General features: G+C 56.5%; 1 protein-coding gene across 4 annotated transcripts in view; it reads right to left on the reverse strand.

Annotated features, from left to right (window-relative positions):
• SHISA6 (shisa family member 6) overlaps nucleotides 1-12,892 on the reverse strand; it is a 282,928-nt gene extending 270,036 nt beyond the window's left edge. For 2 of the 4 annotated variants that reach the window (XM_053893463.1, XM_019413835.2), the window contains exon 1: nucleotides 12,017-12,883. In XM_053893463.1, the coding sequence (XP_053749438.1) occupies nucleotides 12,017-12,657 (641 nt within the window). In that variant the 5' untranslated portion in view covers nucleotides 12,658-12,883. Of the gene's footprint in view, nucleotides 1-12,016 lie in introns of all 4 variants that reach the window. The other 2 variants (XM_053893464.1, XM_053893462.1) reach the window with 2 other exon arrangements.
• Nucleotides 12,893-13,772: the final 880 nt, after the last annotated feature.

A 13,772-nucleotide genomic window follows, 5' to 3' on the forward strand; every position in this document is an offset into this window, starting at 1 on the left:
TCACAGAGTGTCAGCTGCCAGTCCGACAGGGTGGCTGGAATCCTGATTCACCCACCTGCCTACCAGCGCCCGAGAGGTGGGTTTACAGGAGGCCCAGACATCAGGGTGACTGAGGACAGAGTTCCTGCCTGATGGGATCCAAGGCTGGTCTAGGAAAGTTCTCCTGGAAACAGCTCCTTTGCTATTATGGCGTTCTGCGTCCATTCCTGCCCTACCGAGGGATGACAGCAAGGGTCTGCATTCCCAAGACCTCCAAATGGGAGGAGCTGATGGGTTGTGAAACACGCTCTCAGATGCCACTCAGCATCAACAGCCGCCCCTCCTCCTCCGGGGTGGGGGGGCCCCTCTCGGGTTCAAATCCCTCTTCCCTGGGGCAGCCAGACCGAAGGAAGCTGGAAAAGGGGACAGAGTGGAAAGCATACTTCCCAGAAGAGGACATTTGGCTAAGGGGGCCGCGAATATGTCCAGAGGACAGATGTCCTAAGTAATGAGACTTTAATGCCGGAGCTAATGGGAACAGTACACGAGACCAAATGCCAAAAAAGCAAGGAATAATGAGTGTTTGGGAAGCCGGCAGAGAGCACACACTCCTCTCCCTAACGCCGGGGAGCAGGGCCAACCTTGTAGCCACCCAGAGCCTGGTTGGAACTCGGCCTCCACGGTCTCGAGGTGGGGACAGTGGCTCTGGGCCAGGGTGATCAAGGCTTCTCCTGTTCCTGTGACCAGAAGTGGGTGGGGGCTGGGGGGGGGGGGGTTACTGGAAACAGGGCTCAGGAACCCCCCTCCCTGGGAGGGGGGACCTCACGCGAATGCCAAACTGCACAGGTGGTGGCATCCATGTTCATTTTCTAGAGAAATGGTTCCCACACCCACCTCAAGCAGGTAAGTGCCCCGGTCAGAGACCCTGTCCCAGAGCTGCAGGCCAGCCCCACCACTGCCCACGGCCATGGCCACAACCAGGTCAACAGAAGTTTGGGAGGAAAGCCCGGGGCGCTGAGGGTTCCCCAGGATGCCTTCCTCTGAGCGAGCCTTTCAGGACAGAGGACCTGAGGTCACAAGAAACAGAGAAACACCTGGAAAGAATGAGGAATTAGGAAGCACGGCTAGGAAAATGGAAACGGAGGAAGGACAGGACCGGAGCGGGAAGCAGCAGTGAGCTGGCTGAAACTCTGTCTTGTGTGCACGGTGCTCTGGTTATAAATGGGGCAGGGAGGTGGGGGTGGGGGGCAGTGATAAATGGAGCTGTTTCTGAGCCGTATGTCTCAGTAATTAAAACTGGGAATGGCCCGAGGTCCATCGTCTTGCCCCCAAATCACTTCTTCTCCCTAGTGCCCCTATTATTCCAGAGCTGGGACTCGTGCAGCATTGCCCCGGGGTTCTGCCAATACTGGAAAGGTCTGTTGTTGTTTTTTTGTTTTGTTTTGTGTTTTGTGTTTTGCTGTTGGTTCTCCATTGGAATCGGGGTGTGTGGCTTTGGGTTTTTTGTTCTCTGATTTTTTACATTTTCTTTGCATTGCCTTCGCTATCCTCGACCAATATAACCCATTCTTGAAAACAAGCCTTTGCACCACACCCTGGTGGCCTTGTGCCCTGCAGGCAATGCAAGCGAGGCCACCAGCCCGGGTCTGCAGTACCCTGATCTGGGTGACCCGTTTACATCTGGGAAGATGAGAGCCAGCTGGCCCCCGAAGGAGATGGAGACTGGCACAGCTCTAGCCGTGCGACCTTGGACAAGTTACTAAGCCTCTCTGAGTTGATTTCCTCGTCTGTTCAATGGGCACCTATCCCCGGAGGGTGAAGGAAAGACGCACGGAGGCAGCTTAGGTCCAGTGCACAGCAGGGTTCCAGACACAGAGCAAGCCCTGGGGACTGAGCACTCTCCCAAGAGTCTCCCTACCACCCCCCCACCCCCCCCACCCCCCCCCCCCCCCGCTTCATCCACATGACCTTGAGCCCTCAGCTAACCGAGGCCTCTGGCCCTCCTCGACACCAGCTCTCTGCAGGTGCACAGGTGACGGGCTCGTGTAGGCTTCTGGGCAACAAACCTCCCCACCATCCTGACCTTTGAGCCGAGGAAGCTGGCTCCCCAGCCACAGAGCAGGGCTGGCTCCTTCCAGGGTCCAAGAGTGCCAGAGGCTTTGCCCCAGCCCACACAGCAGGAGGGCCACCTCACCGTCCTACTAACTCCTGATGGAAAAGAGAAACATCAGCCCACCCGCCCCCCCCCCCCCGCCAAAAAACGCAAGAATCGGCCACAAACTGCCCCTGTGGCCCCTTGTCACCTGCCCCACCCTCGCTCTGCTTCTGTGACCAATCTCGCACAGTGACTGTACTCTTGGGGGACCTGGGGGCCCAGTACACGCATGTCAGGAACCTACAGGCAATTCTCACGGGAAGCCCCACGTTCCTGTGCTTGCAAACATTTCTACCTCCTCGACGGCTGTCCGGCCCCGGCGGGGACCTCACGCGAATGCCAAACTGCACAGGTGGTGACATCCACGTGCAGGAAAGGGAGAGCACTGAGAAGCCCGGCTCTGACCCCAAGCCGGGCCGCATGCATTCCGAGGAAACTGGGTCCCTGTACCCTCAGAATCAAATGAGGAATCTAAATTGAGCTATCTGACTACTATCTCTTGAAGAAATGTGGGACATTCTTTTTTTCTCTTTTTCTTTTTTTCCCCTCCCTTTCTGGGCAGTCATTTGAACTATTTCCTGCATATTCAACTCCTTTCTTTTTCCAGCTCCCGCGAGGTCTGCCCCGACACACCGATAAAACGCAGAGCTGAATGTCCTACGGCCGGGGAGGTGCGGCCCCTGAGAAGTGGCCGCCACGGAGAGCCGGGCTCTGACCTGCGGGCCCCACCACTCATCACCCGAGCGCCTCTCCTGGGCTCGGCCTCTGGAGACAGCTGATGTGGATCCCAGGACAGCAGGCCTCATTGCTAGAGGCACTCTTTACTTCCGCCAATAACCAGACGATCGCTGATTCCGCTCGTCGGCCTCCGCCCCGTGACTTAGCGCCTCTTACAAGAATCAAATCTTAGCCCAAGAGGATAAAAATGTGCCCCGTTACAGAGAGTCAAGATGACGTGTCATGGGCTCTGAAAACACTATGACAACGCTGTCCGGGGGAGAGTCGGCGTGTGGCCTCCCAAGGTGACTGCTCAGAAGGGGGACACGTTTAGGAGAGGTACACAGAATCAGGCTCCAAACTGCAGGCCGCGGAGGTGAATTTCATGTAATGGTCAGACCCAAATTTCCAGCCTCGTTAGCCACGTCCCTGAAGCCCCTTCAGCCCCCTCACCTTGTATCCACCTCGCCCCTGTGGGATGGTGGCCCAGAGCTGAGAAGGGGCAAGGCCCACACCAGTGAATGCGTTTCTGAGGCCCACAGAGCTGTCTTGTATGCAGGGGGCCATCCTGGGGGACAAACCTGAAATCACACGCACCTGGGCCCCAGGGGGGTGTTGCCTGGAGGTCTCCCGGTCTCTGGCAAAACCAAAACTCATTGACCTGGTTAGATGGCCGAGTCCCCACCCATCTCTGGGAGAGAGAGAAAGCATTCAGACCGCACCTTCTGAATCACAGACGACCACCTCCGGTTTTACCTGATGGTCTCACAACCTTCTGGCCTGCGGGGCATCTCCCTTCTTCAATGGTCTGCATTCCTTAGATCTTATCCAAGGATTGTGCTTAGGTCAGGTTATTGCCCTTTACAAAGGGACAGTGGGGAAAACTACAAGGCGACCGTGGAAGTGCGAGGGAAATCATTTTAGGGGACCGTAAAATTGAATGAGGAGGGACCAAAGAAAGTCAGGGAAGCAAGAGAAGGGAGAAGGCCGTCGCTCACATCCCTAAGTATCGGGAAGTTATCCGGTGTTGACTCAGAAACAGGTGCGTAGCGTAAGACAATAACAGAGTTTCTGAAACAGGTGCATAGCGTAAGACAATAATAGACGTTCACTGCGCAAGACAAGGCTGAGAGGCAACCAGGCAGGAGAGTGGGCCCGGGACGCAGAGTGGCCCTCGGCTTCCAGGTCAAGCTCACCACCCCCAGCTGCTCCCCCCACCCCGGGGCACTGTGATCTGACCTCCCTGTGTGCCAGCTGCCTCACTTATAAAATCAGGACGTTAGGCTGCTGACTTGGCCTGCAAAAAAATTCAACGATTCTGTAACGGACGACAAAATAAGGGAAAGAAGGTTGACCCCTGAGCAAACCAGGCAGGGGTTAGGGGCAATGACTCGTGCAGCTGACAACCCAGGGACAGGGACACCTGGACGGCTCAGTCCGCTGAGCGTGCAACTCTTGATTTCGGCTCAGGTCATGATCCCAGGGTTGTGGGATCGAGCCCCCGGTCGGGCACTGCACTGAGCCTGGAGCCTGCTTGGGATTTTCTTTCTCCTTGTCTTCCTCTGTCCCTCTCCCCTACACTAGCCCTCTCTCTCTCTCTCTCTCTCTCAAAACTAAAATAAAAAAATAATAATTTGTTAAGAAAATCCAAGTATGTTTCGAAGGGACACATGCACCCCAATGTGCAGCACTATCAACGATAGCCAAAGTATGGAAAGAGCCCACATGTCCATTGATGGATGAATGGATAAAGAAGGTGTAGTATATCTATACAGTGGAGTGTTACTCGGCAGTCAAAAAGAATGAAATCTTGCCATTTGCAACTACATGGATGGAACTGGAGGGTATTATGCTAAGCGAAATTAAAGAAAAACAAATATCATATGATTTCACTCATATGAGGACTTTAAGAGACAAAACAGATGAACATAAGGGAAACGAAAATAATATAAAAACAGGGAGGGGGACAAAGCATAAGAGACTCATAAATATGGAGAACAAACTGAGGGTTACTGGAGGGGTTGTGGGAGGGGGGATGGGCTAAATGGGTAAGGGGCACTAAGGAATCTACTCCTGAAATCATTGTTGCGCTATATGCTAACTAATTTGGATGTGAATTAAAAAAAAAATAATAAAATAGGGGTGCCTGGGTGGCTCAGTTGGTTACACGTCTGACTTTGGCTCAGGTCATGATCTCACAGTTCGTGAGTTCGAGCCCCGTGTCGGGCCCTGTGCTGACAGCTCGGAGCCCGGAGCCTGCTTCAGATTCTGTGTCTCCCTCTCTCTCTTCCCTCCCCCGCTCACACTCTTGTGTCTCTCTCCTTCACAAATAAACATTAAAAAAATTTTTTTAGGGGCGCCTGGGTGGCTCAGTTGGTTAAGCGTCCGACTTCAGCTCAGGTCATGATCTCACAGTCCGTGAGTTCGAGCCCCGCGTCGGGCTCTGTGCTGACAGCTCAGAGCCTGGAGCCTGCTTCGGATTCTGTGTCTCCCTCTCTCTCTGACCCTCCCCCGTTCATGCTCTGTCTCTCTCTGTCTCAAAAATAAATAAACATTTAAAAAATTAAAAAAAAAAACTGTTTTAAATAAATAAATTAAAAATTAAAAAAAAACAAAAAAAAAGAAGAAAATCCAAGTAGAATTTCTGACTCCCTCCAAAACGTAACCACAACAGCTTACTGCTGACCAGAAATCTTACCAATAACACGGCAGTCAATTAACACGTTTTGTACATTACACGCGTCATATACGGTAACCTTACAATAAAGTAAGCGAGAGGGAAGGAAATATCAAGAAACTCGTACGAGAAAATACGTTTACAGTTCTGCAGTGTCTTTAATGAAAAAAAAGTATCCTGAGGGTACCCGGCTGGCTCAGTCCGGAGAGCATGTGATTCTGGATACCAGTGTTGTAACCTGGAGCCCCAAGCAGGAGCGTGGAGCCTACTTTAAAAACAAAACAAAACAAAACAAAACAAGTGCAGAATAAAACTAAAAAATTAATTAATTTTTAAAAATCCACGTATAAATGGACCTACACAGTTCAAACCAGAGTCATTCAAGGGTCAACTATATTACCATGCCTTTTCAGAATGTTTTGGTTTCACTTCTTTCTTTTTGACATTTCTTTACTGCTTATTTATATTTGAGGGAGAGAGAGACAAAGCATGAGCCGGGGAGGGGTAGAGAGAGAGGGAGACAGAATCCGAAGGGGGCTCCAGGCTCTGAGGTGTCAGCACAGAGCCCGACGAGGGGCTCGAACTCACGAACCGCGAGATCATGACCTGAGTGGAAGTCGGACGCTCAACCGACTGAGCCACCCAGGCGCCCATGGTTTTACTTGTAGAGATAAAAAAGAACAAGAATGGACAGGCGCAATCTATCCTGAACTTGTATGAAATAAGCCTGTTCAAGGCCAAGGGACCGAGACCCTCTGAGGGTCTGCAGATAAACCCTCCTCCTGGTCTGCAGTACCTACTAGAAACGCGAGGTCAGAAATGTGACTCAGAAAAACAATGGGCTGGCGTTTCCCAACATAGGGGGTGGGGGGATCACCGCAGAAGAAGATACTTCAAAGAACGAACTTAGGGGCGCCTGGGTGGCTCAGTAGGTTGAGCATCCGACTTTGACTCAGGTCATGATCTCACAGTTCATGAGTTCGAGCCCCACATCAGGCTCTGCACTGACACTGTGGTGCCTGCTTCGAATTCTGTCTCCCTCTCTCTGCTCCTCACCCGCTCGCACTGTTTCCCTCTCAAAAATAAATAAACTTAAAAAAAAATTTTTTTTTAATGAATTCAACGTAGACCCTAATATAGTCCTCCAGAACTACCCCTCCGCCCATCGCCACAGGATGGATGTCGTCAAGGGATACAATCAACACCTCAAGACAAACCGCACCTGAATTCACAATTTAAAAAGCAGATTATGCGGGACTCAGTAGCCAGTGGCTGGCTGCTCTCTCAGCGTGTGGTGGGGATTCTAACTCACCACGGAAGAGGAGCCAGAAAGTTAAGATCTAAAGGCAATCAATCCTGCCAGGCCCTGGAGACATCAGGCAGCGCAGGGGGAGGAAGGATGAAGCTTCCTTTGGTGTGGTTCCCTTCTATTCCGTATCCTTCGTGGGCATGTCTGCCTGGGGCTGGTGAATTAACCTCTTTCCATCAGCACACTTTTTCAGCTGTCTGAACCACTGCTTCCTGCACAATGGATCTGAATCAACTGCACGGTCAATCTGATCTCTCATTAAAATAGGCTGAAAACAGTGAAAAGGACTTTTTCCTCTACCTGTGTCTTGGCAGCCTAGCACTGTGGGTAGGCTCTTCCCAAGGAATGTGCTCAGAGCCTGGGGTGCGGCTGTGGGTGGGGAAGGGGGACCGATGTGCACGCCTCCTGGGCTGGGGCGGGGGGCACCGGGGAGGACAAAAGACAGCCAGCAACATGCCGGGCGGAACCCTCAAAGTGCAGGGTTTTTGAAAAGTAGTTGCGTGGCAGACATGTTAAAATCAAGAATGAACTGGGGCATCTGGGTGGCTCAGCCGGTTGAGCGTCTGACTTCTGCTCAGGTCATGATCTCAAGAGTTCATGGGTTCGGGCCCCTCGACAGGCCCCGTGCTGACAGCTGGGAGCCTGGAGCCTGCTTCGGGTTCTGTGTCTCCCTCTTTCTCTGCCCCTCCCCTGCTCATGCTCTGTCTCTCTCTGTCTCTCAAAGGTAAATAAACATTGAAAGAAAAAAATTAAAATAAAGAAACATTAAAAAAAAATTTTTTTTTTTTAAGAATGAGTTCTGCTGGCCTCATGTGTCCAAGGTCACACACACCTTAGAGGCTTATACGTTCTGTGGTTATAAACAGAGCTGGCCCCCAGCAGGTGAGTGGGACTTGTCCGTGGAACGAAGGAATACACGTTGTGTCCACTTCTCACCCCATTACCTTCCCTAAACCCTCTTCCATGAGCCTTCCTGAACCCTTCCCCAATTTCACTGCTTTCCCCCGCAGAAACAGAAAACATTAAAGGGGGGCCTTCCATCCAAGGCAAGATTTTCTTTTTCCTGTCCTTGCAACTGCTCTGTTAGAAGTAAAACATAATAAAATAAAAAAGTTGACTCTCTGTTTAGATCGACTCGTTAGAATGAGCTCACAGTGCTTCCAAAAATGGGGGTGTTTGGGGGGGGTGCTCTGACAATTCATGGCCCGGGAACCTATGAAGAGAACCTCACGAAATCAGCCAGCAAAGGGGTCCTGCTATTACAGTTACCAGGTCTGTGTGCACAGAACAGACCTCTTTGGGTTTGTAATTAATTTGTAATTAATTTCTAGAGGGAGAAAAGGGGAAACAAAGGGTTCCCTGGCTTCTTCTAGAAACAACCAGAGGAGTCCAAAGACACAGGACCCTCCCGACGGCTATAGGGTCACCTCCTGTCGCTCTTCCTTTCTCCTGGTAACATCTGCTGTTCTTTGGCCCGCAACCCTGAGCATGACCCCCCCCAACCCCAAATTCCTCCACCCCCTCCACCCCCGTACAGCGGGGGGACCCAGGGCAGGTCTGGGTCCACCACCTTGAACTAGGTCACCCAAATGGCTTCAGACCTCATCTGCTAAGTAGCCATTAAAGCTACGGTTCTTCCCTTGGAGATTCTCATGTCGAGGACGCTAATGAATCAACTCTGGGGGAGGAGGAAGAAACAGGTTTGCATGTGAGATGCTCAGACAGGGCCGGCTGCTGGGTCAAAGCCCTGCCTCGGGCGGGCAGCCCTCACTGAGCAAAGAGCCCCAGGAACCAGGAAGCGATGCAGAGAGCGCTCAAGAAGCATTCAAATCGGTACCAGCTCGAGCCTCAGCCCGGGGAGGGTGAACAGGGGAAGGCGAGGTAGAGATCCGGGTGGGAAACAGGCTTCCGGCCGGGAAAGGTGGGCACCCAGCATCCAGTGGCTCCCCAGATCCAAAGCACAGCTCTGCCTTTGATCCCTCTGGCGGTCACTTTCTCCTCCCCGGGGTCCAGCTGAGTGTGACTTTGCTCATCTATCAGAATCACCGGAGAGCTGAGTTTCCCCTACAGACGCCGACTTCTACAGAAACAGGATGGCCAGGTCTAATCACTTCTGGAAAAGACTAAATCTGCTTTTCCCCTCGGGGGCCAGAGCAGTGAAAGCAAGCCCTGTTCTGAGGAATGTGTACCCTGGGCAGGCGGAGGGCTGGCCAGCCCAGGGCCACCAGGAGGAGGCAGATGGCTGATCTCAGGGCTGCAGCCTCCCTTTTCTCCTCCCTCTCACCCCTTCCAACCATGCCACCAACACCCCTTTCAAGGAGGCGGTTCTCCTCCCTGGGCCCCAGCCCCTGCCGGCCCAGCTAGCCATCTACCAGAGAGAGGATCACGCCCTGGAATAAATTCTTTGCCTTTTTCAGAAATGGAAACGTCTCTGCTGAACTATTTCAAGGCACATGGAACCAGACGCACGTCCCGCTTCCTCCGCTGACCTCTGAAGAGTGAGCCTCCTTCCTCCTCCCCACTCTGCCCTGGGGGGAAAACTCACTACGGTGGGGATATTGATCTCTTCCCTTTTCCCTACCCTGGCTCCCAACAAGAAGAGCTGCGTGAAAAACTCCCCAGGATGGCAAGCGGTGACCTCTTAAAGTGTGAGCAAAGTGAAGCAACTCATGGGAACACACCCAGGAGTCGGGGAGGAGCAACCTTCAATGTGCACACTCACCCTGACACGCCTGGTGTGTGTGTGGGGGGGGAGGGGCGGGGGGCGGAGATGGGATGCTGTTGTGCCTGAGTCACCCAGGGCCAGACACGGAGTTCCCCCCCACCCCAGCTGCCCAAGGTCACTCATGGAATGTCCTCCATGAGTAGCTCATGCTCCGTCCCCTTCCCCCAAACACAGAGACAGGCATCATCCCCTACTTAACAAGCATCAGTATGGTAGTTTCCAAAGCCTTGAGCAGGCAACATTGCAGCTGCTGGAAGAGGTGCTGTGAACTGAATAAAATCAGGAGGTGAATTTGAGGCAGAAACGTCCCCTATTTACATAATGGTCTGAGGCTGAATTCAGCTCCCTTACCCTGGTCACCTGCCTTCCCCGACCCCAGAGACAAACTGCTCTAATCGCATCACCAGTCACAGGGCCATCCACCCACACACAGACCAGCACCCTAGTTTGGGGTTGGGGAAGGGGGTCGGTGGGATGGGGAGGGGAAAAATCACCGAGAGGGACAGGGACATCTCCAGGGTCACAGTCCCGGAGAACACAGGCCAGCGCCAGCATCCAAAGGCCATCAGCATCCTCCCAGGTCATGATGACTCAATTCAGGTCATCAAGGTCAGGGCAGGGGAAGGCTCCGTCTAAGAGAGCACAGAACAAAGGCTCCGAGAAGAAAGAAACCCAAAGAAAGGTCTGTGGGCACCAGCCAGCAGGAGGCCACAGCCATAGTAGGAAGGCGTTGTGAGAGGCCAGGAGCCCAGGAGAAAGGTGAAGAGGCCTGAAGGCACAGAGAGGGGGATGATTTGGACCAGGACCACCTGCTTCACAGGCAATTCCTTCTCTGCTTTCCAAGAGGAGCCAAGAGCGAGAATCCAAAGGGGACACCGACTGACTACACATCATTGTCTCAATCCCTCCATCGGCCCCCAGGACCAGCCAGGCACAGACTCACTACCTGGAAGAGAAGATGGGGTGCAATGGGGGGGGTCAGTGGCACCTTGGGGTGTCGAGTGAAGATTACGAACGGTTTTGGAAGCACCCAGTCCTGACACCCAAGAATGTCACTGTGTAAGTACCCAAACTTCGTGCGTCTGACTCCATAAAACCTGCCAGGGAACATCATCTTTTCTCAACAGCTTTAAAGGAAGAAAAAAAAAAATCATGCCCAGAAGTTTCTATCCTCCTTTCTCTCTCTTCATCAAGGTACCGGTGATTTACGACGTCCACAGCAGCAAGGGAAGGAGGTTTCCAGGCCAAAAGGATAACAATCAGAGTGTAGAGACGAGCTTCAGGTATATGGCTCAGGGTGGGGACCGGCTAGGCAAACTCAGAAAGAGGACGGGTCAGCGGGAGGGGGGTCCCAGTTACCAGCCGGTGCCCGTACCATGTGCCAAAACCGGAGGCAGGTCCTGGGGCACGGTTTGTTTCCCCGAAAGACTCTGCTGAACCAAGTCTGGTCATTCATTCATCACCACCACCAGGGGACTAGAAACAGAGCTAACTCTGCCTCCCCTGGGTGCATCGGTCCCCGAGTGGTGAAGACAGTCTGGTTTCCCGTTCTTTGGGCTCCGACCTCCCTAAGGACTCACTGGGGGCTAGGGTGGTGGGATGGGAGGCAGTCAGGGTAGGACCAAGCACTACCATATTCTGTGCTCTTGGCGTAAGTTTTGGTAGGAGGCTTCCCCCACCGGCCCCCTAACGTAAGCTGGAAACACTGCCCACCAGGTTTAGCACAGCAAGAATGTTCGCTCAGAGAGTTCTGCCTACAGGGTTTGAAAGAACAAGTCCTCCAATCTCCGCAAGAAAATGAGCATCCCATTTGGGCAGGATGTAATGAAGAGACACCATCTGCCCTTGGTCCACTCGGAACGGATAGATAGATCTTTACCCCTTCTTACCCCGGGGGGGAAAACATCCTTTCCAGATCACCCCCAGCTCTCACACCCAGAGAACATCCGATTTATACTAAATCGCTTGGTACTCTCTCCTGTCAGCTGCCGGCATTGTTCAGAACCCTAGTCTGAAAGACGCTGTGCTGGTTCCACTCAGAAAACCGAATGCAAGAGAAACCTATGCCAAAGTGCCCACTTGCCTGGAAAACTGAACCCTGGACCGCCCCCGCCGCCCCCCTCCCCCAGTCCTGCCCGGCCATCCAGAATTCTACAATTTGTAAAATTCTTATACTCCAACTCCACGAGTTCCACGGCTCCTTACTCTGCCCCTGCCACCAAAGCATGCGTTCTGGGTTCTGCAGAAATGGTGAAAAAAGGAAAGAGGGCTGTGATTTATCGCATGTCAGGGGAGCAAGGGAGAAGCTGGGTTTCGGAGAGCCAGAGAGCTGTGGCGACGCCGCCGCCGCCGCGGCCGAGGGTGAATGAAGAAGGGCCGGGCCGGGGGGGGGGGGGACGCGCGACAGGAGGGAGGGGCGAGGCGGCGGGAGGCTCGGGGAGCGGGACCTCTCACCTGTGGATGTTCATCTCCCGCGGAGGGCGGTGGGCCTTGTCGTAGGACACCTTGGCGAAGACGCCGGCCACGATGACGAAGGCGATGACCCCGCAGGTGATGTAGACGGTGAAGTTGGTCCTGTCCTTCTCCGGGTCGTACTTGTTCTCGGGCCCCGGCGACACCACCTTGGTGCTGGGCGTCTGCACCCACACCGGGCTCTGGTAGTTGGTGCACTGGCGCTGGTCCAGCTTCTCGTGGCGCTTCTTGCAGCAAAAGCGGTAGTAGCAGGTGCCGCAGCAGTACAGGTACCCGCTCTCGCTGTTGTTGCACTCGAACTCCTTGTCGTACTGGCCGCTCACGTCGTAGTAGCCCCAGCACGTCTCGTAGGTGACGGCCGCGCTGGCCGCCGCCACCGCCGCCGCGGGCTGCCCCCGCCGGGTCCCCGCCTCGGGGCCGCCGGGCGCCCGGGCGGTGCCGTTCGGCTCCCGGCCGCCGCGGGCCAGGGCGCCCCCGGGCCGCCGGCCCCCGACGGCAGCGGCGCCGGCGCTCAGGGTCCGGTTGGCGGCGCGGCCGCGGGCGGCGCGGGCGCCGGGCAGCAGGTGCAGGGACTCCAGCGAGAGCAGCAGCAGCGGCAGCAGCAGGAGGCGCCGCAGCGCCATGGCGGGGCCGGGCGGGAGGGCGCGCGGGCGGGCTTCCGCGGCAGGCCGCTCCCCGGCCGCCGGGCTCCGAGGGCGGCGGCGCGGGCGTTCAGCGGCGCCGGGGCGATGGCGCCATCGGGGCGCGGGCGGCGGCGGCGGCGGCGGCGGCGGCGGCGGCGCGCGGTGCGCACGGACCGGCCCGGCGCTGGCTGCTCGGGCGCTCACGCTGCGCGCCGGCTCCGCGCTCCCCCTGCGGGCTCGGCGCGCCTCCCGGGCAGCCCCATCCCCCGCCGGCGGCGGCGGCGGCGCGGCTCAGGCGGGACCTGAAGCGCGGCTCCGGGCGGCGGCGGCGGCGGCGGCGGCGGCGTGGTCCCGTCCGGGCGGGTCCTGCGGGACAAGACGGGGAGCCGGTCACGGGGCGGGGCGGGGGGCGGAGGGCGCGCGGCGGGCGGGGAGGGAGCGCGCCGCCCTCGACGAGCCGGGCTCGGGGCCGGAGGGGCGCGGAGCCGGCGCGGCGAGACGGGGGGCCCGGCGGCCCTGCGCGCCGGCCACCGAGGGCGCACGGGCCGCCGGCCCCGCAGCGCGCTCCCGCCGCGGGCTGGCTCCCCGGGACGGAGCGGGCTGCGGCGGGGGGCGCGCGGCGGCCGGCCCTCACTCACTCACCATGCCCGGCTGCGACTGCAGAGGCGGCGGCGGCGGCGGCGGCGGCGGCGGCGGCGGGAGGGAGCGCAGCGGCCGGAGCGCGTGCGGGAGGGAGCGAGGGAGACACACGCACTCACACACCCGCACACGCGGGAGCGCCGCGAGGGGAGGGGAGAGGAGGGGAGGGGAAGGCGGCCGCTCACCGCCGCCCACGTTTACACGCCTGGCGGGCGGGGGCTCCTCTTCGCCGCTCCCCACTCTCGGCGGCACTTGAAGCTCCGCGTCACCGAAGCCCAGGACTCCCGTTATTGGAAACGGCGAGCCTGGAGGCGGAGAGGGGGCCGGGAGCGGGGCGGGAGCGTCCCTTCCGGAGCCGGCCCCGCGGCTGGGCCAGACCTCCGCCGCCTTTGCCCCGCGCCGCCCTGGGCGCGGGTCCCACCTTCCCCGAGTCCCGCTCGGGGACTCGGGGATCTGCAAGCCTTTGCCTCTCCCTA

This window comes from Panthera pardus, unplaced genomic scaffold (assembly GCF_024362965.1).
Source record: "Panthera pardus isolate Hobbes unplaced genomic scaffold, ASM2436296v1 HiC_scaffold_3, whole genome shotgun sequence".
In the NCBI taxonomy this organism is placed as follows: Eukaryota; Metazoa; Chordata; class Mammalia; order Carnivora; family Felidae; genus Panthera; species Panthera pardus.